The 25,725-nt window shown below is 42.2% G+C and overlaps 1 protein-coding gene across 1 annotated transcript in view; it reads left to right on the plus strand.

The window, feature by feature from the left end:
- The window catches only part of KLF7 (KLF transcription factor 7), a 229,677-nt gene that overhangs the window by 178,752 nt on the left and 25,200 nt on the right, over positions 1-25,725 (plus strand). Inside the window, exon 3 of the mRNA XM_077448497.1 lies at positions 14,429-14,552. Coding sequence (XP_077304623.1) covers positions 14,429-14,552 — 124 coding nt within the window. The remainder of the gene's footprint in view (positions 1-14,428; positions 14,553-25,725) is intronic.

The following is a 25,725-nucleotide window of genomic DNA, read 5'->3' on the forward strand; positions in this document are numbered from 1 at the left end:
GGCTCTTCGGGGATAACAACCGATGCGGCTAAAATCTGCTTGGCTGTTATCCCGGAGGAGCAGGAGGGGACCTCCCTTTTAAGCTTTGACAAAAAAACTTGGAAGCTGCTGGGTTTGTGCGTCACCATATTTTGCACTCTCCAGTTTTAGTAAATCAACCCAAAGTGATACAAAAAGTAATAGCTATTAGGGATGAGTTGATGGACATAGTAAAAGTACAGTTTTAGGCACTGAGGTGCTTTTCAGGCATTTTAACAGTAAAAATACTGCCTGTAAAGTGCCTCTCAAGCTTCCCCAGTGTGAAAGCCTGAGGGTTTTCACACTGGGGTGATGCGCTTGTGGGAGGGGAAAAAAATTCCTACAAGCACCATCTTTGGGGCGGTTTGGCAGCGGTGTATACACCGCTCCCAAAATGCCCTGCCCATTGAAATCAATGGGCAGCACTGCCGAAGCGTCTGCAAAATGCTTCAGCAGCACCACAACACAGGCGCTTTTAACCTTTTCTTCAGCCACTAGCTGGGTTTAAAATCTCCCTGCTAGCGGCTGAAAAGCATTGCTAAAACAATGGTAAAGCACTGCTAAAACTAGCGGTGCTTTACTGCTAACGCGGGCGCTTTCCATCTGGAAGTAGCCTAATAGTTACAGGCAGGATAGGCCTCTCTGAAGAAATGGGTTTTCAGGGACTACCTAAAGACGGATAGAGTAGGAGATAGTCAGACAGAGTGGGGTAAAGAGTTCCAGAAGATGGGAGAGGCTCTGGAGAATTGAGAAGAGGTGAGCATGAGAAGAGGTGACAAGAAAGTTAGAGAGCAGGTGGTCTTGGGAGGAGCGAAGAGAATGGTTTGGTTGGTATTTTGGGACAAAGTTGTGGATGGTTTTATAGGTTGTTGTTGTTATGTTGAACTTTATATGTTGGGTGAGTGGAAAGCAATTGGCAGAGAAGACAATGCTTATACAGTAAACACTGCAACTTTGCTACAATCAAAAGTTCATGCTGTTAATCTGTATCTGAGTTTTGAAGAAGCCATGTATGTTTGGGAGTAGCTCTCTTGCATCATGAGCAGGTTATGTCGGGTCTCCAGATGACCAACAAAAGGGAATGGAGTGGACTGGTGCAGGTAAAGCAGTGCTTAAATGAAGCATTGAGATAATGAACAGGCAGACTGAGTTTTCTCTGCATCTCAGTGTATACTGTACTTTATTACTGTAATCAGTACATATTTTCTGTGTTTTCTCTGTCAGGCACATCCACTTTTTTCTTCTTATACTGACAGCGATTGGAGTGCGATTATACCAAGCTGCAGTTGGAAATTATGTGCACTCCTTTCTCTCTGTAAACGGTTTCAATACAACTGCGTGTGTGTTTTTTTTCTAGCTCTAGCATTTGACGCCACTCAGAAGAGTAAGTAGTCCTATCCAGCCCATCAGAAGGCATGTCTTTGGTGCATGAAGCCTCTAAAAACCCTTTCCTGTTTTGCAAAGTCTATCCATTTAAAATTGAGCAATAAGCCACAAGAAAGGTCAAAGACATGTAAGGGGTGGACCATGGACAGTGTTCATTTTTAAGATTTTAGTTTTAGTCGTATTTTCGTAATCTGATTTGTTATAGTTTTAGTCGTATTTTAGTCGACTAAAATCTCCAGTACATTTATAGTCTACTAAAATCGACAGTACATTTTAGTCAACTAAAATCATTATAGTCGACTAAAATCGAATGGGTTTAGTTAACCACTTGCTTACTGGGCACTTAAACCCCCTCAGTCCCAGACCAATTTTCAGCTTTCAGCGCTGATGCACTTTGAATGACAATTGCGCGGTCATACAACACTGTACCCAAATGAAATTTTTATCATTTTTTTCCCACAAATAGAGCTTTCTTTTGGTGGTATTTAGTTACAGCTCGGAGTTTTATTTTTTGCTAAACAAACAAAAAAAGATGCAAAAAAATAAATAAAAAAATCATGTTTTAATAGTTTGTTATAAAATTTTGCAAACGGGTCATTTTTCTCCTTCATTGAAGTGCGCTGATTAGGCGGCACTGATAGGCTGCATTGGTGGGCACTGATGGGCTGCATTGGTGGGCACTGATAGGCTGCATTGGTGGGCACTGATAGGCTGCACTGGTGGGCACTGATAGGCATAGTTAAGGCGGCACTAATAGGCACAGATAAGGCGGCACCGGTGGGCACAGATAAGGCGGCACTGATGGGCAAAGATGGGCACAGATAAGATGGCACGGATGGGTGGCACGGATGGGTGGCACGGGTGGGCACTGATAGGTACCACTGATAGATGGGACTGATGGGCACTGATAGGTGGCACTGATAGGTGGCTCTGATAGGTGGCACTGCTGGGCACTGATGGGCGGCACTGCTGGGCACTGATGGGCGGCACTGATGGGCGGCACTGGGGTGCAGCACCTTTGAGGCAGATTGTGGGCACTGTGGGTGGCACTGTTGGTGGCACTGCTGGATGGCACTGTGGGTGGCACTGTGGGTGGCACTGTGGGTGGCACTGTGGGCACTGCTGGGTGGCACTGATGGGGGGCACTTACTTTTATTCAGGATGGCACTGCGGTGGGCAGGTGGGCACTGGCAGGGGGCAGGTGGTCGCTTGTATTGCTGGCCGTGATCGGGACTGATGTCCCGATCACGGCCGCCGGTGATCGGCTTTTTTTTTTTCTCCTCGCGCTGTCAGCGCGAGGAGGAATAATAGCCGATTACCGGCTTCGTTCTATCGCATGATCAGCTGTCATTGGCTGACAGCTGATCACGTGAGAAGGGGTCGGGATCGACCCCTTGCACGGATCGGTGATCAGGCGAGTCTCATGGACTCGCCGATCACAGAGCGCGCCGCGCGCGCTCCTCAGGGGGCGCGCAGGCCGCTCGTACACGGGACGACGTCAATAGACGTAGTCCCGAAAAAATAGATCCGCGCTAATGCCGTCATTTGGCAATAGCGCGGATCCCAAGTGGTTAAACTGTAATGCATTATTTAAGCATTTCTCTAGAATTTCCAAACTCATTATATACTCCTGGAGTAAAAACCTAATAACATGTTATTATTTATGGTATTAAGGTTTGAGCATGCACTAAAGACACAGATCTAGCCATTATGATATATACTCAGAGTTAATTTTGACGTCACATTTCGATTTAGTTTGAGTCAACTAAAATAGTGTTAATTTCGTAGATTTTTGTCACCAAAATCAACACTGGCCATGAAAGCAAATCTTTGCTTTGACAACTATAGGCATGTAGGTGTACTTGCATTACAAGTCCAAAATGTATCTGTTTTTGAGTCCCTGAGTTTACTTTAGGACTGAAAACTTATTTTATTGAATAAAGGCAAAAATGTAAAGCGATTGTAAAGGTAAAAAAACAAACATGTCTATACAGTACTTAACTGCCTGCTCTGTGCAATGGAATTGCACAGAGTAGCCGCGTGCCTCCTCTTTTTGGGTCCCCCGCTGGCGTTCCTGGCCCATCCTCTTTCACCAGTGCCCCCATGGGAAGCCGCTACCCATGGGGCATTCATGCATGCTTGCTCCCGAGCCTCGTGGCAGAGCCAATGGCTTCTGGTGCCCCAGCAAAGCCAGCGAGACCCGAAAGTGAGGGGAGAGAAGAGCTCCAGATGTGCATGGCGCTGGATCAAATGAGGGCTCAAGTAAGTAAAAAGTAGGGGAGGGGGTGCTGATACCTAAACATTTTTTGCATTAATGCAAGGAATGCATTAAGATAAAAAATGTTTAGGCTTTAGAACCACTTTAATGAATAAAGCTAGCCACTCATAGATCAAATATTGGGCCTTATAGGGACTAACAAGCAAGCAGTAATTAGTACATGAAATAAACAAGTGGTTGCCAAGTTTCTGTTAGTAATTAATGTTCTTCAGCTACAGTACATAAAAAGGCAATAACATTTTTAGAGGTATATGTAAAAACTTCAAAAAAAGGTTTTTATTTTTATTTTTATAAGGGGTCCGGCGCCACTGTAAATTGGCTCCAATGGAGTGTGTACATAAGCTAAAAGTACACGCCCGCCACTAGCCTTCACAGAACCACAATAAGTGTCAGATAGGTATCAAATCCTGTCCAACGGAGTGTATATATAAATTGCAAAGGAGGAGAAAGAAAGGGAGGTGTATATAAATCAACCCTCAAGCTGACTTCTACTACTATAAGGAAATAAACACTACCACCAATAATGTGCACTCGTACCTATAATCAACCAGTAGGGTACCACAAGTAATGGCTATGCATACACAAATCTTAACTATGCATACACAAATCTAGACACATGCGTGAACATAAGGAATTACTAATATGGTACATAGCATACAGTGATATGCATATCGTGCAGAAGTGATAAATAGTATAATAGTAGACCACTATATTAGTAAGTGTGTTGTAAGATTACCACATTAAGATTAATTGGAGCTAAAATAAAAATACAATAAACATACAGTAAGACACAATCCAATATGCCCTCAAGTGAATGTATGATAAAAAATAAAAAATGAAAAAATTTGAAAAAATGTGAAAGGAAAAAAATATATGAATAAATTAAGGAATATAAATTTAGCTTATGTACACACTCCATTGGAGCCAATTTACAGTGGCGCCGGACCCCTTATAAAAATAAAAACCTTTTTTTGATACTGGTTGCACCCCCTTGGCGCTGCGACTTTTAGGGGTGGCGACATTGGCTGTGAGTCCTTCTATTTACGCCTGAATCTCATTATAGCCTCCGCAGCGCGGCCTGGGATCTGTAAGATCTGAGCATTTTTTCATATGTAAAAACTTAGGCCGCGTACACACGGGCGGACTGTCTGGCCAACTAAGTCCGTCAGACAATCCGACAGACAGTCCGTCCTACTTTTGAATGAACGGACTTGACCACACACGATGAACAGACAGTCCGCTGAAAGCTTGCGCGATGACGTGTACAGCACGTACGACGGGACTAGAAATACGACGTCCAATACACTGCAATGCAACCTTCGGCCGTGTAAATCATTTCTTAGTCCGTCCAACTAGCCTACTCATGAGCGGACTGTCCGCTGAAACCAAAGTTGGACGGACTGTATTACGGAAATTCCGAAAGACTTAGTCCACCAGACTGTCCGCTGAAAAAGTCAGCTGAAGCCCACACACGAGCGGACTGTCAGACAGTCCGCCCGTGTGTACGCGGCCTTAGAATGAGAACCAGATGGTATAGGTGGAGTACAGAAGGGAACGTCTGCAGCTCTTCTCTCCCCTCACTATAATGAGGCTTACCTATAGGTAATATAAATATCTCTTAAACGTGCATGGTTTAAGACCCCTTTCACACTGGGGTGTTTGCCCGCACTATAGCATTAAAAATAGCGCCTGCAAACCACCCTAAAACAGCTGCTCCATTCACTCCAGTGTAAAAACCCGAGGGCTTTCACACTGGAGCGTTGCGTTGGCCTGGGCGTCAGAAAATGTCCTGCCAGCAGCTTCTTTGGAGTGGTGAAGGAGCGGTGAACTCATCGCTCTTCCCATTGAAGTCAATGGGACAGCGCTGTCATGCCGCCAGCAAAACGCTGATTTAACCCCTTTTCCGTCACTAGCGGGGGTTAAAACCATCCTGCTAGTGGCCGAATAGCGCCGCTAAAACTACGATAAAGCAGCGTTAAAAATAACATCGCTTTACCGCTGACGCCTGGGGCGGCACAATGTGAAATGGGGTCTTAGATATATTAACTGTACATGCAGCCAGTGACATCACCGCTTCTTTAGAGCCCTGTTCCGTGACCTGCAGCTCTTGCGTGATGTTATCGCAGGTCCAGCCAGTCACAGAGTCCGCAAACCCAGAAGCAAGACAGGTGAAAATGTAAGCGGCCTCCAGATCTGACGCAGTAGGGCTTCATTTTAAGGTAAGTTTAACACAATGTGCTAGTATGTGATGCATACTAGAACATAATGCCATTACCTTGCAGGGTAAAAAAAAAAGTCCAGTGGTTTACAACCGCTTTAAAGCCCCCCTGTAGATCAGGAGAGAATATCTATGATGTTCAGTAGATCTTGTGTGAGGCTCGGCAGGTGAAACAAGATACGGTGAAGTTCAACCAAGAAATAGTGGAGTCATCTTCTTGCCAAAGCAGTGTAGCAGGAGGGTGGGTGAATTAAAAGACTTGTGGGAAATAGTTAGCTATGCTTTATTACAATGCAAACTATATTCTTTTAAACGGAGAAGAGAGACCATGAACCTTTTTGGTGTCTCTCCGAAGCAGGCTAAACTGTAGAATTCACCTTATTTAAAAGAATTTCTCACCATATCGTAGACCTAAAATCTCTTTCAGGAAAGATCTATATTCTGCACTCTTCTGGGGCAGAGGTTTCGGCACAGATTGTATGATCTATACTTTTTTAGGATTTTACCTCTGCTAATGAGTGCAAACCGGGTAGGGTGTCATAGATAGGCAGAATTATCATATATATACTGAAAGATGAATTCAAAGATTCTGAAAGGCAGAAGTTCAGCACAGTCTTTACTGCTGAACTCTCTGAGAGTTTTCTACCAGGTTTACTTTGGTGCACAATGTGCTGTCAAAGAATAGTATCCATTTCTGTGTGAAAAAAAGAGTGATCTCTACAGGACCACTTCAACCTAAAAAAGCTACTAATAACGGTCAAATTTCATCATGTTCCAGCCTCTCCAGTTACAGAAGATGAGATAGCTCACACTAATGAAACTTATGTGGTATTGTTCGTAAAGGAATACAACAAAATGACCCTTGGTAGCATTCGATTGGATACCTGGATGAAGGTTAGCTGTGCTCTGAAAAATGTGTTCCCTTATAGTGCAAAAAAAAACGCAGAGATGATCAAATACCATCAAAAGTAAGCTCTTTTTGTGGGAAAAATAGGACATTAATCTTATTTGGGTACAGCATCGCACAACCACGCAATTGTCAGTAAAAGCAATGCAGTGCCGTATAGCAAAAATTGCCTGGTTAGGAAGGGGGTAAAACCTCCCAGAGCTGAAGTGGTTAATTTATCTTTTTTTTTTAATATATTAAAATTTTTTAATACATTTTAAAAAAATTAACAAACAGTGCACATTTCACAGGGCCTTCATCAGATATTTTGAGCCCCACAAAAGGGGTCGGAAGTGACAGTGAATCAATGTCATGTGGCTTATATTCAATCAGAGCAAGAGTATTCATTTGTCTTTTAATATATATATTTGTTTATGGATTAGAAAGTGTTTCTTTTTTTTGTCTGCAATTTCCACTTTAAAGTAAAACAGAGCATGCACTACCACGTATGTAAGAAGCAACTTTTGTGTCATAAGCACAGTAAAGTTGAAAAATGTAAAATTTCACAGAAAATAATGGGTGAAACATACTCTTGCTGGAAGAGCTATGTGGCCATACATATGGGAGTGTTGGTCTAAATGTGATGAAACAGGAGACAACTTGCTGAATGGACAAATTATACTTTCTTCAGAAATTATCGTAAATTACCACAGACCAAAAACCCTGATATGATGTGCAAAGAACGGTTTGCACATCCTTTCTGTAATGTCATAAAAGTTTATACCTTCCAGAAATAATATGCTCTTGCACACACCAGAGAAAACGCAATTAGATTGGATTAAAAATTTTTTTCTTGTTTTAAAATGTCTTTCTTGAGAAAAAAAATAATAATTGGGCACACCAGAAAAATAACAAATGCATGGTACACAACAATTTGGTGAAAGTTTTCTAAAAGGGAGGGAAGAAATGTGGGTGGCCGATAGAGGCCAAAATGAGAGAAGAAAGGGGTGGAAAGGGAAGGAAGAGTTGGGCAGAGGGTAGAAAATAAAGGGGGGGGAGGGGAGTGAGTTGGTGTGGCTTTACGCTTGGAGAGTTACAGTAAGTATACATTATTATTATTAGAGTGAAAGTTTTGCCCATTCTTCTTCATAAAATAGCTCAAGCTCTGTCAGATTGGATGGAGAGTGTCTGTGAAAAGCAATTTTCAAGTTTTGCCACAGATTTGGTGCTCAGGGTGATGTGCAGTTTTCCGCTAAACATGGCATTTTGCTTTTAGGCCAAAAAGTTTAGTCTCATCTGACTAGAACACCTTCTTCCATGTTTGCTGTGTCCCCCACATGGCTTCTTACAGAGTGCAAATGGGACTTCTTATGGCTTTCTTTCAATAATGGTTTTCGCCTTGCCACTCTTCCATAAAGGCCAGATTTGTGGAGTGTATGACTAATTGTTGTCCTGAGGACAGCTTTTCCCACCTGAGCTGTTGATCTCTGCAGCTCCTCCAGAGTTACCATGGGCCTCTTCACTGCTTCTTTGATTAATGCTCTCCTTGCCCGGCCTGTCAGTTTATGGGGACGGTCATGTCTTGTTAGGTTTGCAGTTGTGCCATACTCTTTCCATTTTCATATGATGGATTAAACAGTGCTCTGTGAGATGTTCAAAGCTTGGGATATTTTTTTTTACAACATAACCCTGCTTTAAACTTCTCCACAACTTTATCCCTAACCTGTCTGGTGCGTTCCTTGGCCTTCATGATGCTGTTTGTTCACTAAGGTTCTCTAACAAACCTCTGAGGGCTTCACAGAACAGCTGTATTTATACTGAGATTAAATTACACACAGGTGGACTCTATTTACTAATTAGGTGACTTCTGAAGGCAATTGGTTTCACTAGATTTTAGTTAGGGGTATCAGAATAAAGGAGGCTGAATACAAATGCATGCTACACTTTTCAGATATTTATCTGTAAGACATTTTAAAAACCATTTATAATTTTTCTTCCACTTCACAATTATGTGTTATATGTTATGTGTTGGTCTATCATATAAAATCCCAATAAAATACATTTACGTTTTTGGTTGTAACATGACAAAATGTGGAAAATGTCAGGGTATGAATACTTTTTCAAGCCACTGTACTTATATAGCATTGTTAATTTATGCAGTGCTTTACATATATATATGCAAGATGTGTGGCAAGAATTAGTGGCATCACTGCACGTCTTGCAATGGGGCAGTGCATTTTTGTGCATTGGGGGAAAGTGTGCAATTGTTTATGGGCATCCACAATGCACTGATGTAAATGAAGCCTTAACAAAACACGTCTGCTTAGGGCAGTGTGGCTACAAGTGTCAGAGGAAAGAAATCGAATGGATTTCCAACTAATAATTTATTTGCAAGCAAAAGATCTTTGAAACTGAAACCTGCAATGCGATCTTTCTTTTATCATGATGTGTATGACCAGCAAAAAGCCTTGTATCCCACCAAAATGTATCTTTAGTAAAATAAGAAAAAAAAAAACAACAAAGTGATTTCCATCAAGCAAAAGGATGTATTGCATATATCGAATTGCACAGACCCAGCAGAATGTTATATTGTATTGTAATCTACTGGATGATACTGCTGCTATATAAGATGCACAAGGGATAGCACTGTTATAAAAATAGATGGTGTGAGTTTGTCAGGTAGGTTATTAAAAGTCTTCCTTCCTTTTTCTCTTATGTCATTTCTGCAAACTTACATTTCACCACTAATATCTGACGTCTGTAACTGCTTTGTAAAAACGTAATAGCAACAGAAAAACTGATGATTTTTATAGAATTCACTGTAATTATGCATTGGGAGGCTGATAACTGGAAAAACGTAACATCAGCTACAAAAATAAACTAATTACAAAGAAAAGGATTACAGATCCAGCATGACTGCAGGAAACACAAACAATTAAAAATGTACTTATTAAGGTAGTTTGGAGTCAAGTCTTGCTGTGTCCAGAATAGATCAGCTCTATCTGCCTAATGATCTATGATTGAAGCTGGCAAAAAATGAATTTGGCTTGTTACAGCAATGGTGGATCGAATGCCCATTAATACTTGTTCACCCATAAATGTCTAATTACATACGTGGATTTCCAGCACATCGGAGTCCCATAAACACTTGAAAAAATCACAGTGAAATGCTCTCTTTCTGGACATAAAACATGATAAGTGGTACTCAGGGGGACAATGTGTGTTGCATCACAACACAGCACCTGGAATAATAGGCACTTGTCACATTTTCAGCCTCTGGAAGGGCCAACGTGACATTCTCTCCGGCTGGTGATCCTGTTATTCTAGTATTGAAAGCTATTAAACATACAAAAGTCATTCTTTGTAAAGCTGAATTCCAGATATGGATTTTGTAGCATAGTTACATTGGTCCAATTTGGACCAGTTTAACTATACATATTCCATACCTGTAGGACTGTCGTGGAAGTGGTGACATTATCGTGATGTCACCCCCCTCAACTCACCTAATCAAAGTACGCCTTGACTTTATAAATAAAAATGCAGGGCTTGACCCAGAAGACTGCTATGATCACTGTCGTGATTTTCCACTTCTGCAGCTATTCCACGGGTATATGGCACAAGCATACTTACATTGGCCCAATGTAAGTATGCGATAAAATCCATACCCAGAGTTCAGCTTTAACATTAGTAAACCACAAAAAGACTGAAAATGCTATCTGCATCATGGGGTCTATTGGAATCTATTTATATATACTGTCACCAAGATGCTATTTTTGCCTTAAATCGGCATAAAACACAAAACCAAAAAAATATCATATATTGCAGCTTACCAATCCTTATGCCGCATACACATGATCGGAATTCTTGTCAGAAAAAAGCTCTGATGGTTTTCCCCACGGAATTCCACTCAAACTGTCTTGCCTACACACAGTCACCCCAAATTCCAATCATTTAGAACGCGTGACGTACAACACGTACGACAGGAGTAGAAAATATAAGTTCAATAGCCAGTAGCCAATAGCTTCCGTCTCGTAGTTGAATCTGAGCATGCGTGATTTTTGGCGTGTCGGAATTGCATACACACGATTGGAATTTCCGATAGAAAGTTTTTCCGTCTGGAAAATTGAGAACATGCTATCAATTTTTGGCTGGCCGAAAATTCGGACAGCTAAATTCCGATGGAGCATACACACGGTCGCATTTTCCAATGAAAAGCTCTCATCTGTCTTTTTCTGGCCGGAATTCCGATCGTGTGTACGCGGCATTAGAGGGGTTGGCTGCATCAGTTTCCTTTTTTTAGATATGAAAGAGAAGAGAGCTAATGCGCAAAACCAAAACCAGCTCAAATGAAAAAAATATATAAAATAAACAGATAAAAAATATATTATATATATATATATATATATATTTATATTTATTTATTTAATTGCTATTCATTTGTTGGCAGCTTCTCATATTCAAAGATATGTGGCCCTAACTACAAGTAATAAATAATAAAAAATGTGACAAAATAATAAGTGTAATGGATACACTGAAAGAATAAGCCTATGCTAAGCTATATACTGGATAAACAAGTGCAAGTAGTCTTCAACATAGTAAATAGTAATAATCATTCATAATGTCAGAAAGTCTAATAGAGTGCAAACAAAACAATAAAGTGCAAAAAATGCTCCAGAAGTGCTGATAGTGCAATCAAAGTCCAAAAAGGAAAAAAATCTCCAAGTGACAGTTCATAGAGAAAAAGAAGTGCATGTGCAACACGACCGAACAAAATCCACTTCATCCAATTAATAACCATCCGTGGTGCACCACTCATTTGCCCCAGCCTCTCACTTCATACAAAGACCCCTACAGATCAAGTCAAGCCTTGGCATGGATATACACTGAATCCTCAACAATTGATCGATTCCCACAGATATTCGGTACCAGGATGTATTCCAGGCTCATCCGATACAATATGGGCATGCAATAAATAAGGGGGGCTCCATAGTACAGTATTTCAATCCAATTTACAGCTATGTAGTTACTTGTAGTTAGCGCCACATATCTTTATATATATATTCCTTTTCTTAGGCTGTTTCTTCTGTGTTTTTACCTGGTGAGCTGACCAGTAATACACCTTCTGTATTAGAGTGCCTCCACACTGGATGTAAGAGCACAGGGGTATGTTTGGACAGCACAATTGTCAGGTTGGGGGAGGGGAGTGTTAGATGTGCTAGCAGATTTAGATACACTAACAAATTGAAGCCAAACTCCAGCTCACACTGCAGTTACACAAGCAGAGAGAGCAAACTTTTTTTTTTCCTTTGGGCAGTGTCAGCCCATCCATTAGAGGTGCCCAGGCGCCGCCCCCTCTCTCCCCTCTCACCGCCCCCTATCTCCACTCCACCCCCCTATATGCAATGGATAGATTTTGCATAGCATGAATCTATCCACGGCCTCCCCTGCCATCCCCTATTTATGTGTCCGGCCCCTTTCAGGGCACCGGGTGCATGAATTACAGCGGCAGTTTTTTTAAGCACCTGATTAGAGCCAGAGGCTCTAATAGGCTTCAAAATCGGGTGGGCTTGGGTCGCAGAGGATGTGCTCAGATCACACCCAGGTGTGTTACAACAGTGAATACATTTTCACTTTTGAAACACTGATACTCAATCCGGCTAATCAGAAGTGGGTGTGAGATCTTCCGATTAGCCAAAAAGAGAAGACTCCCAATCAGGGAGAAGCAGGGAGGAAACGGAAGCTACCGTGATGACCCTGAGAACGAGAGGCCACAGGAGAACAGCAGGAGAACAGAAGGCTGCTGAGCAGGGGAAGCCACCGGTGGAGGGGGAGTCCCACCAACTGACCCGGGGGGGGGGGGGGTTGGTGGCATATTGTTTGCCACCCCCCAACAAAAATTTCACAGGCCATCGCTGCTTTTGCCAGAAAGTTCTTCATGAATAAATAAAAGCTAATCATTGTAAGCTTCTGTGTCAGTAGTAAATGGTTTGTCTCAATGCGGCTACGTCTGCAGGAGAGCTTGTTCTGTTGAAAAACAACAGATTTGCTGACTGTATCACAAGGTGAAAATAAAGGAAAGAAACTCTAAAAAAAACAAATGCAGCCATCACATTTAAGAATTGGTAAGCAATTCAATAAATGTTTGCTTTGGATTTAATACCACTGTAAGGTGACACTCCAGTCTGGATAAAGTGGGGAAGGTTTAAAATCTGCAAGTTTTTTCTTGTATTTGCTTCTCTGTTTGTAAAAAATGATAATAAAGCATACTACTTTTTGCCATTTTTATTGCGGTTTGTGTTTCTCGCCTCTTGCCCCTGTTTTGGTGGTCACTGAAATGGGAAAAAGGGAAAAAATTGCTCAGACGGAGACAAAGTTGTAAAAAACATCAAATGTTTTGGCTCGAGTTATACTTTAAAGATCCACTCAGTTTTGCTGCCAGTTAGGATTGCTTCCAAACTTTATACCTCCCTGTGACTCTAGAAGCTAGATTTGCTTTATTGATGTCATTAAGTGTGGTCCTACTAGGTAAATATTTCAACATAGTAGTGTGACTCCCTCTGCTGCCCAGGGAAGAGTGAAACTCCATGTCTTTATGAAGTACAAATGTTAACTTTGGCTGGTGGGGGATTTTGCTACTACAGTCCTCAAAGCATACCAAGAGCCAGTGTGTGAGTCAGGACATTAGCATGTAAGGATCACACAAATATCCATTTTGGCTGAACTCAGATATTTCCGCAGACAGTTTATTTTTCCTTTCTTTTTTATTTATTTAAAAAAAAGCTAGGTATTAAAAAAAAATACCTAGCAATATAAAAAAATACTACTTATTTTTTAGCAAATACAAAATAATGAAAGGATAATTATTTTTTTTCACAACCTCCTAAAGCCTCTGTAAATCATTTGTTTTTAATGGGCGTTGCATATTATATAGAATATTCAAGCTGTAAGGAAAACAATTTAAAGTCAGCAACTATAAATACTGCAGCTGCTGACTTTTAATAAAAGAACACTTACCTGTCCAAGGATTTACTGCTGTTCTCACTCAGGCCAGTTCTTCACTGGTCTTTGAGTTCCCCGGCGCCGCCATGTTTACTAAGGGAAGTTGGCTGTGACTTCTTGCAGCTTCACAGCCAGCTTCCCACTGCACTTTGCGAATGGTCCCCCAGCCTTCTGGAACCTGTGATACATCCAAGAAAGCTGAGGGCAAAGAGAATGGAGTTGAGGAGGGTACCTATTAAAACCATGTACCCACTCCCTCCACCTAAAATAACCCATATATCCCCAAAAGAGATAAAGCAGGGGGGAGGAGGTGGAAAAACAGAACTTCCCCTGTTCTGCTTTAGTGTGAACCCAATGTCAACTTAATGCTTTTTTTGTTTTTGGCTAGAGAAGGAAAGGATAAACAAAATCCTGTTAAGTTTTTATTGGAAGCGGATGTTAAGGAAGAAAGTGCCACTCCACTGATAAAGTCTAGAAAGTTTTATTTTTATTCAAACTGAAAAAGCCAACACATTTCAGATGCTATAAGGGACCTTTTTCCTCATGGTTGGAAAGCCAAAGACTAGGGTCCCCGCTGAGTGGTCAGATGTATAAATGTATGATAAGATTTAATTTCTTACAATCTGTTTGCATTCTTTTGCAGGTGAGAAGCCATATAAATGCTCTTGGGAAGGGTGTGACTGGCGTTTTGCTAGGAGTGATGAGCTTACGAGGCACTACAGAAAACACACAGGGGCAAAGCCATTTAAATGCAACCACTGTGACAGGTAAGCTATTGTTACATTATTATGTAAGGGCAAACCATATTCCAGGGGTTGGCAACCTCGGCAGTCCAGCTGTGGTAAAACTACAAATCACATCATGCCTCTGGAAGTTGTGCCTGTGGCTGTCAAATTCAGGCAATGCTTCATGAATTTGTAGATCTACTACAGCTGGGGTGCCGAAGTTGTCCTACCTCTACCATAGTCTTTCCTACATTTTTTTGGATATGCATCTGAATATGATCAGCCTAATGTAAATTGTAAGTGTTAAAATGTATCTAAAGCCAAAACCCTGCAAGGGAGATGTACCCCCTGAATTTGTCCTGGGAGCCATTGTCACCAGAACAGAAATAGGGGAAAAATCTTCCAATCGGGACACTTATCCCAAACTGTCTAGGACAAGGGTCTCAAACTGGCAGCCCCCCAGCTGTTTTGAAACTACAAGTCCCATCATGCCTCTGCCTGTGGGAGTCATGCTTGTAACTGTCAGCCTTGCAATTCTTCATGGGACTTGTAGTTTTGCAATAGTTGGAGTTTGAGACCCCTGGTCTAGGAGGGGGTTTACCTCACTTTGGATAGATTACTTCTGGCTTCCTGTAGTGTCTACACAACAGGAGGCAAAGGAAAATCCCTGGAATGGGACACAGATAGCAAAATACTAACATAAGGTTTATCCATCCCCTTCAATATTCAAAGAGGAAAAAAGTTACCGGTAGATAGTTAATGGTTCTGCGTATAATTTGTATATGTACGAGCATAATTAATTCCAAAAGAATGCTTGTAATCCAAAGCACTCATATACCAAAATGAGTTTCCCCATAGGAAATAATGGAATATCAGATAATCCGTTCCACTGGCACTGCTCATCTATGTAGTAACGCATGTGGCCAGAGGTTTGGGGGCGCCGGAGACACTCAGAGATACTTGGGAACCGAGCGTCTCCGAGTGTTACCTCTGGCCAAATGCAGTACTTCACACCCCAGCGGCTTGAATCCTGCTTATCTTGCAAGACAACGCTCGCAAAACGAGTCAGGATTTAAAATGATAAAAAGCTCGTATTGTGTAACGCTCGTAAACCGGGTTACTCGCAATCCGAGGTTCCACTGTATACCACTGGATCTCTGCCCCTCTGAGGTTTCTAGTAGAATAAAACTGGTTTGTGGGATAGACAGTCTTGACACTCCAGCTGTGGAGAAACTACAAATCCCAGGGGGCCTCGCATGATTCTGATTCTCACCAGGAGTCACAGGCGTGACTCCCAGAGGGAGAAGTGTAATGGGATTTGTAGATTCACAGGTGGAGTGTCTCCATTCATTTTGTCCTCACTGCTGACCAGTTTCCCAGTCCCTGTCAATGAGAAGCCTTCCCACAACATGATACTTCTGTCATCATGCATTACCTTGGGAATTACATTTTTCATGTCTTCAGCCACGTATCTACAAATGTGTTAATTTTTTTAGGCTTACTTCCCATCAGTCATCTATGAGGCCCAGCTTTAATCCATGGATGTTTTTCTTCATTATAACATAGATCTCTGCAGTTACTTCATAGTTACGACTAGCCTTTTGGTTGCTTCTCTTACTAATGACCTCATTACCTGGACTCTGGGTTTTGATGATCAGTTTTCTGTAGGCTGTGATTGCTGTATGGTTTTCATTGTTAATGATGGATTAACCAGTGCTCTAGGGGGGGGGATGATAACAGATTAGAATATTGTTAATATTGTTTTTTTGTTTTTTTATAACTAACTTTGATTAGTGCTTCTCTAGAACTTTATCTCCCCTTTGTTTTGGTTGCTTCTTGGTCATCATGATGATGTCTGTTATAGGTTCCCTAAAAAAAGGTCTGAACCTTCTAAGAATTTATTTTGAAAACATAAATAGTTTACTAGAATTAAACTATATATAATTTTCAAATTGTGGTAGAGCAATAGCTGTCAAGCATTCAGGAGGGGATACTGCAGCCACCTAAATGCCAATTTTTTTCATGCAAAGTATTTTCATACTCATTGTGGCCAAATTAGGTCAATGTTGTCACGAGCATCCCTGCCCCTTTTTTTTCTGTCAGCTGTGGGTTGGGAAATTATTCAGCCACAGCCCAAGGGCTCAGAAATGACAGCTGTTTTTCATGTTCAGGCCCGAACCTGGTTCAGAACAAACACAAGCTCATCCTTATTAACCACCAGTGAATCTCCTATTTTCACCTGGTGATCCAGCCAGAAAGTCTGTTGTTTGTAAATTATACATTCTGCTTGTTCTGTTTAAAGAGATGAGACAGACATGAGCCATTTCACACTAGCAGGGGTACATACAATGATCAGCTTGTATTTACTGTATTTATTTAAAATCTTTATCCCAAAAGGAAAGGTGATGGTTATAAGGCTGAGTTTACACTTGCATGCGGGGATCCGGTGTGTCCCTGTTCGCCATTTACAGTGAATTCGGACCTGAAACTGAGCCAAAGACGCACAGAACCCCTTTGCAATTCGCTCCGAAGCTGCCGTAATGCTCAGAAACTGGGCACACTCTCCTGCCATGCCATTTGGATGTGGTTAAACCTGCATACAATTCGCAATAGTGTGAACCCAGCCTAAAGTAGCTGGAGTTTGTATTATATTTTTTAGTACCATGTACCATGTGATCACTGTGACCATCACAGAGATCAACACAATAGTACAATTGGACGGCATGAATGGAAGCCATCCATTGTGTACAATAGTCATATGATCTGATGCGATTGATCACAGTAATCACATGGTACCAGCAGCGGCCCAACACTCTGATCGGGTGGACGCAGCAGGTCACAGATCACGTCAGAACAAGGCAAATGGGGTGCATACGAGGTGCGATCCTGGGGGGACGTCATATGATGTCCACCCAGAATGGGAGAGCTTCCGCTTGGCTGTCATTTTACAATAGGAGTTAAATCTACCAGTACATATAACACTCCCCTTCCTCCAGACTAACAATGCTGCTGTCCAAAGGGCAGCTCCTGTGCTTCTTCATCCAGAGTGGAGGCACTCTAATACAGGAGGTGTGTTACTTACCAGATCACAATGTGAAAACAGTAATTTGGAACCAACATATATTTCATTCCACTTTGACATACTGAGTGATTTCTGATTGTGTAGAGCAATGACAAATCACCATTTAATCTGTTTTATTCACAGGTTGTAATACTACAGAATGTAGAAAGGCACTGTACATAGATAAGGAAGTAGTTACACTAGAAAATTACATTTGCAGGCTTTGCTTTCTGCTTCATAATACTTGATTATGTTTTACTGCTGTCAGTGCAAGTCTATGGGTCAGGTCTATCCAGACTAAAAACAATAGACTTTCATTAGTGTTATTTCAGCAGTCACTGAGGTTAAATGCAAATAGCAGATATATCCAGAGGAAAGATTTCTAGGAAGGTAAAGGGCCAGCGCTCCCGCTAGGTGGCAGCCTAGGGCACACTGACCTCCCCACTAGCCTGGTCGGGGAACACAAGGAGCCCTACACAGGGATGGGGTGCTGACTGAATCTCCAGAAATAGCAGCAGCCATGGAGGACATCTTCAGGCATGGAGGTCAGCAGCAGCTCATCCTGTAAGGAGGGCGACAGCTGGGGAGGAGGTGGGCACGAGGACAGCTGGGGAGGCAGAGAAGGCAGGCACAAGAACAGCTGTGGAGGTGGAGGAGGTGGGCGCGAGTACAGAGGACAACTGGGGAGGTGGAGGAGGCGGGCATGAGGACAGCTGGGGAGGCGAAAGAGGTGAGCAAGAGGACAGCTGGTGAGGTGGAGGAGGTGGGCACAAGGACAGCTGGAGAGGTGGAGGAGGTGGGCACAAGGACAGCTGGAGAGGTGGAGGAGGTGGGCACGAGGACAGCTGGGGAGGCGGAGGAGGCAGGCATGAGGACAGCTGGGGAGGCAGAGGAGGCAGTTACGAGGACAAAGGACAGCTGGGGAGGCGGAGGAGGTGGGCACCATGTCTCTGGATGTAGAAGAAATCCTGCTGCACAGATGAGTTCGCTCCAACCCTGTTGTCCCATGACGAACGGATGGCGAGGAGAAGAAGTGGTGGTGTTAGTCTTGCCTAGGGAGTGAAATAGTCAAGTACTTGCCCTGGGAAGGTATCTGCCTGTCCTTGGGCAAATCAGAGCATTAAGGGAGGAGTACATGGATTGAAATTTTTCGGGTTCAGCAGGGACTGACCAAATTTTGATACATATATGAGCAGACTGCTTGTACAGAAATTGATTAGTAGATTGACTTCTGTACAACCAGCCAGTCAGGTTTTTCCCAAAAAATCAGTGCCTCTGGATGTAGCCAGGAAACACTGAGGCCAGGGAAATCTCCCAGCTGTCACAATACAAAGCCACAGCGGAAGTGATTCCCCCTATTCACATTGAGTGTGTGGTTAGGGAAATCGGAATGTTTTTCTCGTTCAACCCGCTAGTTGCATGAAGGAAAAAACCATTGGCTCCCGCTGCTGTCAATCACAGCCAGTAAACCAATCAGGAGACGGAGGGGTGGTGGGGCCAAGGTGCGGCTCTGTGTGTGAATGGACATACAGAGCCACAGCTCAGGAGAGCAGCTGATTGGGAGCTGTGGGGGCACCCAGCAGGAATACCCCAGTAGAGGAGGATCCGGGCTGCTCTGTGCACAATCATTCCACAGAGCAGCTAAGTATAACATGTTTGTTATTTTAGGAAAAAAACGACTTTAGTATCGCTTTAAGCAGAGAATGCTAATAATTGCCCTAATATGGCCAATAGAGGGAGCATTTGCACATGTGCAAATCAAATAAAAAATAATCATAAGCAAAACAGAATAGGAAGGCTCATCACCACTGTTTGCATGCAAATCCCATGATTACCTGTGGTCAGGGACAGATGACCAGCCCTGGACACAATCAGTTCTCAGCAAGAGGTGGTTATCTATGCCTAGCTGCAGATAACTGCTAGATGTGCAAATGCTGTACATGTGAAAGCCGCAGAATGCCGTGGCTCCTGTGAGCCTGTAATTGCTTTGTACAGGTTTCCAAGCTGCAGCTGTCTGCTGATCTGCTGATTCTTGCTGCAGAAATCAACTTACTGGGCCTTATAGAACAAGTAAGGATCTGTGCGTATGAGTTCAGAGCAGGGGCCAGGGAGGTCTGGTGGCAAATTTACCCATATTTTCTTAAACAAAAGGAACAGAGACAAAAATGTCACCTAGAGGTTTTTGATGATTCACTTCATTACCCTAGAAAGAAAAGTTTGAATTTTGCAAGGTAAAGGTGTATACAGGTAACCTTGTGTTACAAATATACACAGCAAAACCTTGGTTTGAGAGTAAATTCATTCGAGAGCATTTTGCAAGGCAAGCAACATTTTTTAATAAATTTTGACTTGATATACAAGCGATGTCTTGATATTCAAGTAGCGTCACGTCACAACTGAGTATAAATGAGAAGAAAGGCACCTCCAAGTGTAGCAATACGGTTACACTTAATGAAGGTACAACATTTAGCAACTCACATGGTTGATGATTAAAAGAGGCACATCTAAATATGCAGGCATCTGGGGTAAAGCTGTCCACAGACCGCCCTTCGCACCGATGGCAATCATCAATGTCGGTCTGCAATCATGACTGGGAAGACTACCCTGCAGTAGAGCGATTTGAAAGCGAGGCTTGAAGCGCTCGTAGAGCACAGCATGGAGGAGATGACGTCGATGGCGGTGCGGAGGATGGTCTATGTGGACAGCTTTCCCCCCGGATGCCTACATACTTAGATGCGCCTGTTTTAATCATCAACCATGTGAGTTGCAAAATGTTGTACCTTCATTAAATATTGCTACACTTAGAGGCGCCTCTCTTCTCTTTTATACGTTGTAGCTCCTGCTAGATTTTGCTTCTAATCCCCTTGTGGAGGTGGCTATTTATGGGTGGACATTTTATGGTTACACAACAACACAAGATTGCTATAATCTTTTTATATGGACTATAAACTGAAGGACCTATGAATAAATGGTTGTGGAACAAATCATCTGTGTTTCCATTATTTCTTATGGGGAAATTTGCTTTGATATACAAGTGCTTTGGACTAAAAGCATGTTCCTGGAACAAATTCTGCTCACAATCCAAGGTTCTACTGTACTAAAATAAGGTGAGGTCCACACACTCAGAAGCAGCATATGTTATCTTTGGTGTCATCATAACCTTGTGTTGGAATTGGAGACACATATGACACTATTGACTTATATGATGAAAACAGTAGCGATATAAATGGATCCACAGCAGCCATTGAGAGATAAGCATTCGATTATCCAAATATGAAATGTGTGTCTATGAATATAACCTTTGAAGCCAGCATTGTAGTTTTATGTTAGTTACATCCAACGTGTTAATCGTATTTTGTATTTTGACTGGTGCACAGCATTAATATTGTTTAAAGCCACTTCAAATTGTACTGACAGACATTTTTCATTTCCCACTTTAAGTCAGTCTCCTGGCAAAAATGTCTGCTTCATTATGTAGCAAGTAAATGGCTAGAAATCTCCCGGAAGGAACAAGAATTCTTGTATAGGGAAGACGAGTCTAAGGGTGAAGGGAACAGAGTGCTAGAATAATTACAAGTGACAGCCCTGACATTATCATCTTATGAAAGCTTGGTAGCTGAGACCTAGTAGGCCAGGCAAAGCCTCAGTCAGGCTATTGTCAACGTTATTGAATAAAGATGTGCTTTTAATCACATTAGAAAAGGGCTGAGGAAGATGAGTTATCAGGCCAAAGAACTCAGGGATAGCATTAAAAGAAAAGGCCAGGAAAATGTCTGTAATACAATCACCGTTATATATTTAGCTCCTGGCAAAACAACAGGTCAGGAAACAGGAAGAAAGTTTTTGCTTTTGATTTTATAGCAACGTGTTTTCGTGAACATCCTGCCTATCCGAAACCTAACTGCCCCCTCCTGTGACATAGTATTTTCGAGTAATCGAAGACAACAGATCGTAAGATAAAGTTGCCAGTCCTTTAACATTTATTTGTATCTCAAAAATTGGTTTAAGGGTACATTTGGAAATTAAGTTAAAGTGATTGTAAGCACATCTTTTTAGTAACAAACAGGCTTATACTTGCTTACCGGAATTGCATAGAGCGAGCAGCCCCAATCCTCCTCTTCTTGGGCTCTCTGTCAGTGCTCCTGTCTCCTCTTCTTACCAATCCTATCTCCTCTTCTTGGCATTCCACCATAGCAAGCTGCTTGCTATGGGGACACACCTGGGGGCTCACTCCTGAGCCACACTGTCTGCAGCCATAGACACATACAGTATGTCTAGGCCCTGCCCCCTGCTCACTCATCAGAAGATTTGATTGAAAGCAGTGGGGGCCAATCAGCAAAGCCTGTGAGAGCAGGAGAGCCACTACAGATGTGCACAGTGGCTGGATTAAATGAGGACTTGTTAAGTATATGGGGAGGAGGGGGGTCGAGGGGGCATACTGCTACCTAAACATTTTTTAACTTAATGCAAGGAATGCAATAAAGTGAAAAACGCATAGGCTTTAAAACCACTTTAAGTTATAAGACTTGGTTGAGGGAAGGGTTTTGTGTGAGAATTAGGTTAAATTTAGGTTCTGCAGATATAGCGCTGCACAATTAATTGTTAAGAATCGTTATCGTAATCTTGGCTAAAGTGTCACAATTCTTTCTATGCAAAGAATTCTCTGCGATCTTCTGAAGCCACAGCCATCAAAAGAAAGGAATAGAAAAACCGAGCAGTCTGCCAAGAATCAGAAGATTCTTTATCAGTTGAACTTTAGTATAAACATTGTAACAATTTGTCAATGGAGTAGACTTTGTGTGTAAGTGAAAAAAGTTTAACCACTTAACCACTTAAGGACCGCCTCATGCCGATGTACGTCGGCAGAATGGCACGGCTGGGCACAATCACGTAGATGTACGTGATTCTTTAAGTGCCCAGCTGTGGGTCGGGAGCACTCTGCCCGCAGCGAGCTCTCGACCCGGTCCTGTGCTCCGTGACCGTGGCCGCGGGACCAGCGGACCCGATCGCCGCTGGTGTCCCGCGATCGGGTCACAGAGCTGAAGAACGAGGAGAGGTCTGTGTAAACAAACCTCTCCCCATGCTTCCCTGTGTGGCTGTCACAATCGTCTCTTCCCTTTTATAGGGAAGGACGATCAGTGACGTCACATGCCAGGCCACGCCCCCCTATGATAAAAAAAACACATAACGTCATACATAACACTACACTGCCCCCTAGTGGTTAACTCCTTCACTGCCAGTGTCATTTACACAGGAATCAATGCATTTAAATAGCATTGATTTCTGTATATCTGACAATGGTCCCAAAAATGTGTCAAAAATGTCCAATGTGTCCACCATAATGTCGCAGTCATAATAAAAATCGCTGATCGCCGCCATTACTAGTAAAAAATAAAAAATATTAACAAAAATGCTATAAAACGATCCCCTATTTTGTAAACGCAACTTTTGTGCAAACCAATCAATAATTAATTGCGATTTTTTTTTACCAAAAATATGTAGAAGAATACGCATCGGCCTAAACTGAGGAAAAAAAACAATTTTTATATATTTTTTGGGGATATTTATTATAGCAAAAAGTAAAAAACATTGCATTTTTTTCAAAATTGCTGCTCTATTTTTGTTTATAGCGCAAAAAATAAAAACCGCAGAGGTGATCAAATACCACCAAAAGAAAGCTCTATTTGTGGGAAAAAAAGGACGCCAATTTTGTTTGGGAAGCCACGTCACACGACCGCGCAATTGTCAGTTAAAGACGCAGTGCCGAATCGCAAAAAGGGGCCTGGTCCTTTGGCTGGAAATTGGTCCGGGGCTTAAGTGCTTAAACACTAAACCTTTTTCTGACATTTGTTGGTTTCAAGTTAAAATAATTTTTTTTTGCTAGAAAATTACTTAGAACCCCCAATTTTTTTTTTCTTTTAGTAGACACCCTAGAGCAGTGATGGCGAACCTTGGCACTCCAGATGTTTTGGAACTACATTTCCCATGATGCTCATGCACTCTGCAGTGTAGTCGAGCCTCATGGGAAATGTAGTTCCAAAACATCTGGGGTGCCAAGGTTCACCCCCACTGCCCTAGAGAATCAAATGGTGGTTGTTGCAATATTTTATATCACACTGTATTTGCGCAGCGGTCTTTCAAATGCAATATGGAGGAGTGGAAGAGGACTCCAGTGGCAACCTGTGAAGCTCTGGTGAACTTGATGCCCAAGAGGGTTAAAGCAGTGCTGGAAAATAATGGTGGCCACACAAAACATTGACACTTTGGGCCCAATTTGGACATTTTCACTTAGGGGTGTACTAATTTTTGCTGCCAGAGGTTTAAATGTCTGTGTGTTGAGTTATTTTGAAGGGACAGCAAATGTACACTGTTATACAAGCTGTACACTCACTACTTTACATTGTAGCAAAGTGTCTTTTTTTAAGTGTATATATATATATATATATATATATATATATATATATATATATATATATATTTATATACACATACATACATGTGCAGCTCAGTGTACAATCTTGGCATCGTACAGATGCAAGGAGTAAGAGCTAGGTGTTAGGCCAAAGTAATGACCATGCATATGCATGAGAGTTTGATTATCCATAGCCAGCTAATGGAGGAAAGGGGCTGAAGGTTGATGGCTCCAGACCTAGAAAAAGATCGGGAAAGATGGTGATGGATGTTGCATCCCTAGAGGAGGATAAGACTGCCATCATGTACAATTTGTCTGTGTATACTTGCATATCATTGCCAGCACTATGGGCCCAAGTAAGCATATTGCTGCTTTAAAGTGATACTAAATATACTATGTTTAATTGCCATTACCACTTCCATTTATGTATAATGATCATGCCACTGTATTTAATTTAATATACAATAAAATCTGGGCACCTTATTTAATCAGTGCTGTTCAGCATTCATATGGTGTATCTATCCCCTGTCCTTGGGGAAATTTCAGGGAGAGGAGGTTCTAGTACGCTGTTGATGTATGGTGTATAGCAGCAGAGGAAGTCTGGACTATGAATCTGTGTCTGCACAGTGTTGATTGGTGCTACATCAGTCACATGACAGAAAACAGCTTTCAGAATAGAGCAGTATCTTTCTCAGCTTTCAGAATAGAGAATTAAAATACATAATTAAAGGAGAAGTCCAGCCTAAGCTTGTTTGGCTGTACTTCTCCTATGGGTCACAGGAGTGCAATTCGTTTTGCACTCCTGTGACCCATTTTCAGAAGAGAGCAGACTGAAGTCTGCTCTCTGCAGACATCACAGAAATCAGTCCAGGCACCGCGTCATCCTGACAAAAGGAACCTGGATCCGCCAGGTGCTTGGACTGACATCTGTCTCAGGCTCCCAGTGAGCTGCTGAGAGCCTGAGATGGCTTCTCTCTGCCTCTCCACAGCTCAGCGATCCAGTGAGCATGGAGGAGCAGAGTGGAGAGCTGATGATTGACAGTCAGCAGCTCTGTGCTTGGGAAGCTGTGAGAACAGAGCCATCGGCGATGTTCGATCGCTCGGTTCTCAGTGTAGAGGCGCTGGGGGACAGATGCAGCATCGGACCAATGGTGTATCCACCTAGGTAAGTATGATGGAGGAAAAAAACCCAAACCCATACTTCTCTTTTAATATCAGCAAAGTGTTTTCAAGCTTATTACAAATCTACAGTATATTCCAAAGAAAATTTTTATTATTTTTTTGTATCACTTTGTTTACACTGTAAAGAGATCTGGAAGAGGTTCTGCCAATCATAGGCTGTGTCACGCCCCTCCAGCCTGCATCTATGGTGTGTATGTGCTGGGACTAGCAGGGAGGTGAAGCCTCCATTAATCAACATCTTACATCCCACCCCCATAGTGTTTATTAATACTAGGACATGGAGAAGGATGGTGGGAGGGACTGTCATTTACCACATGGATACACATGGATGTGTGTGTCTGTAGTCATGTGGGCTGTACAGATGAGAAAAAGAAGGAAATTAACAGCATTGAAGGAAACTGAAACTGGAGCATGATCAGTAGATGCAGCAACAGCTGGTCTACACAATTTCAGGCTGCAGCAGGGACACAGACAAGGAGGGACATTGACCAGCAGGATCAACCAGGTTGTTTGCAATCTACAGTAAACAAATGCTCTATTGGTAAAGTGAATATGCACAT

This window comes from Lithobates pipiens, unplaced genomic scaffold (genome assembly GCF_037356315.1).
Source record: "Lithobates pipiens isolate NorthernLeopardFrog02 unplaced genomic scaffold, aLitPip1_a1.2 Scaffold_22, whole genome shotgun sequence".
NCBI lineage: Eukaryota > Metazoa > Chordata > Amphibia > Anura > Ranidae > Lithobates > Lithobates pipiens.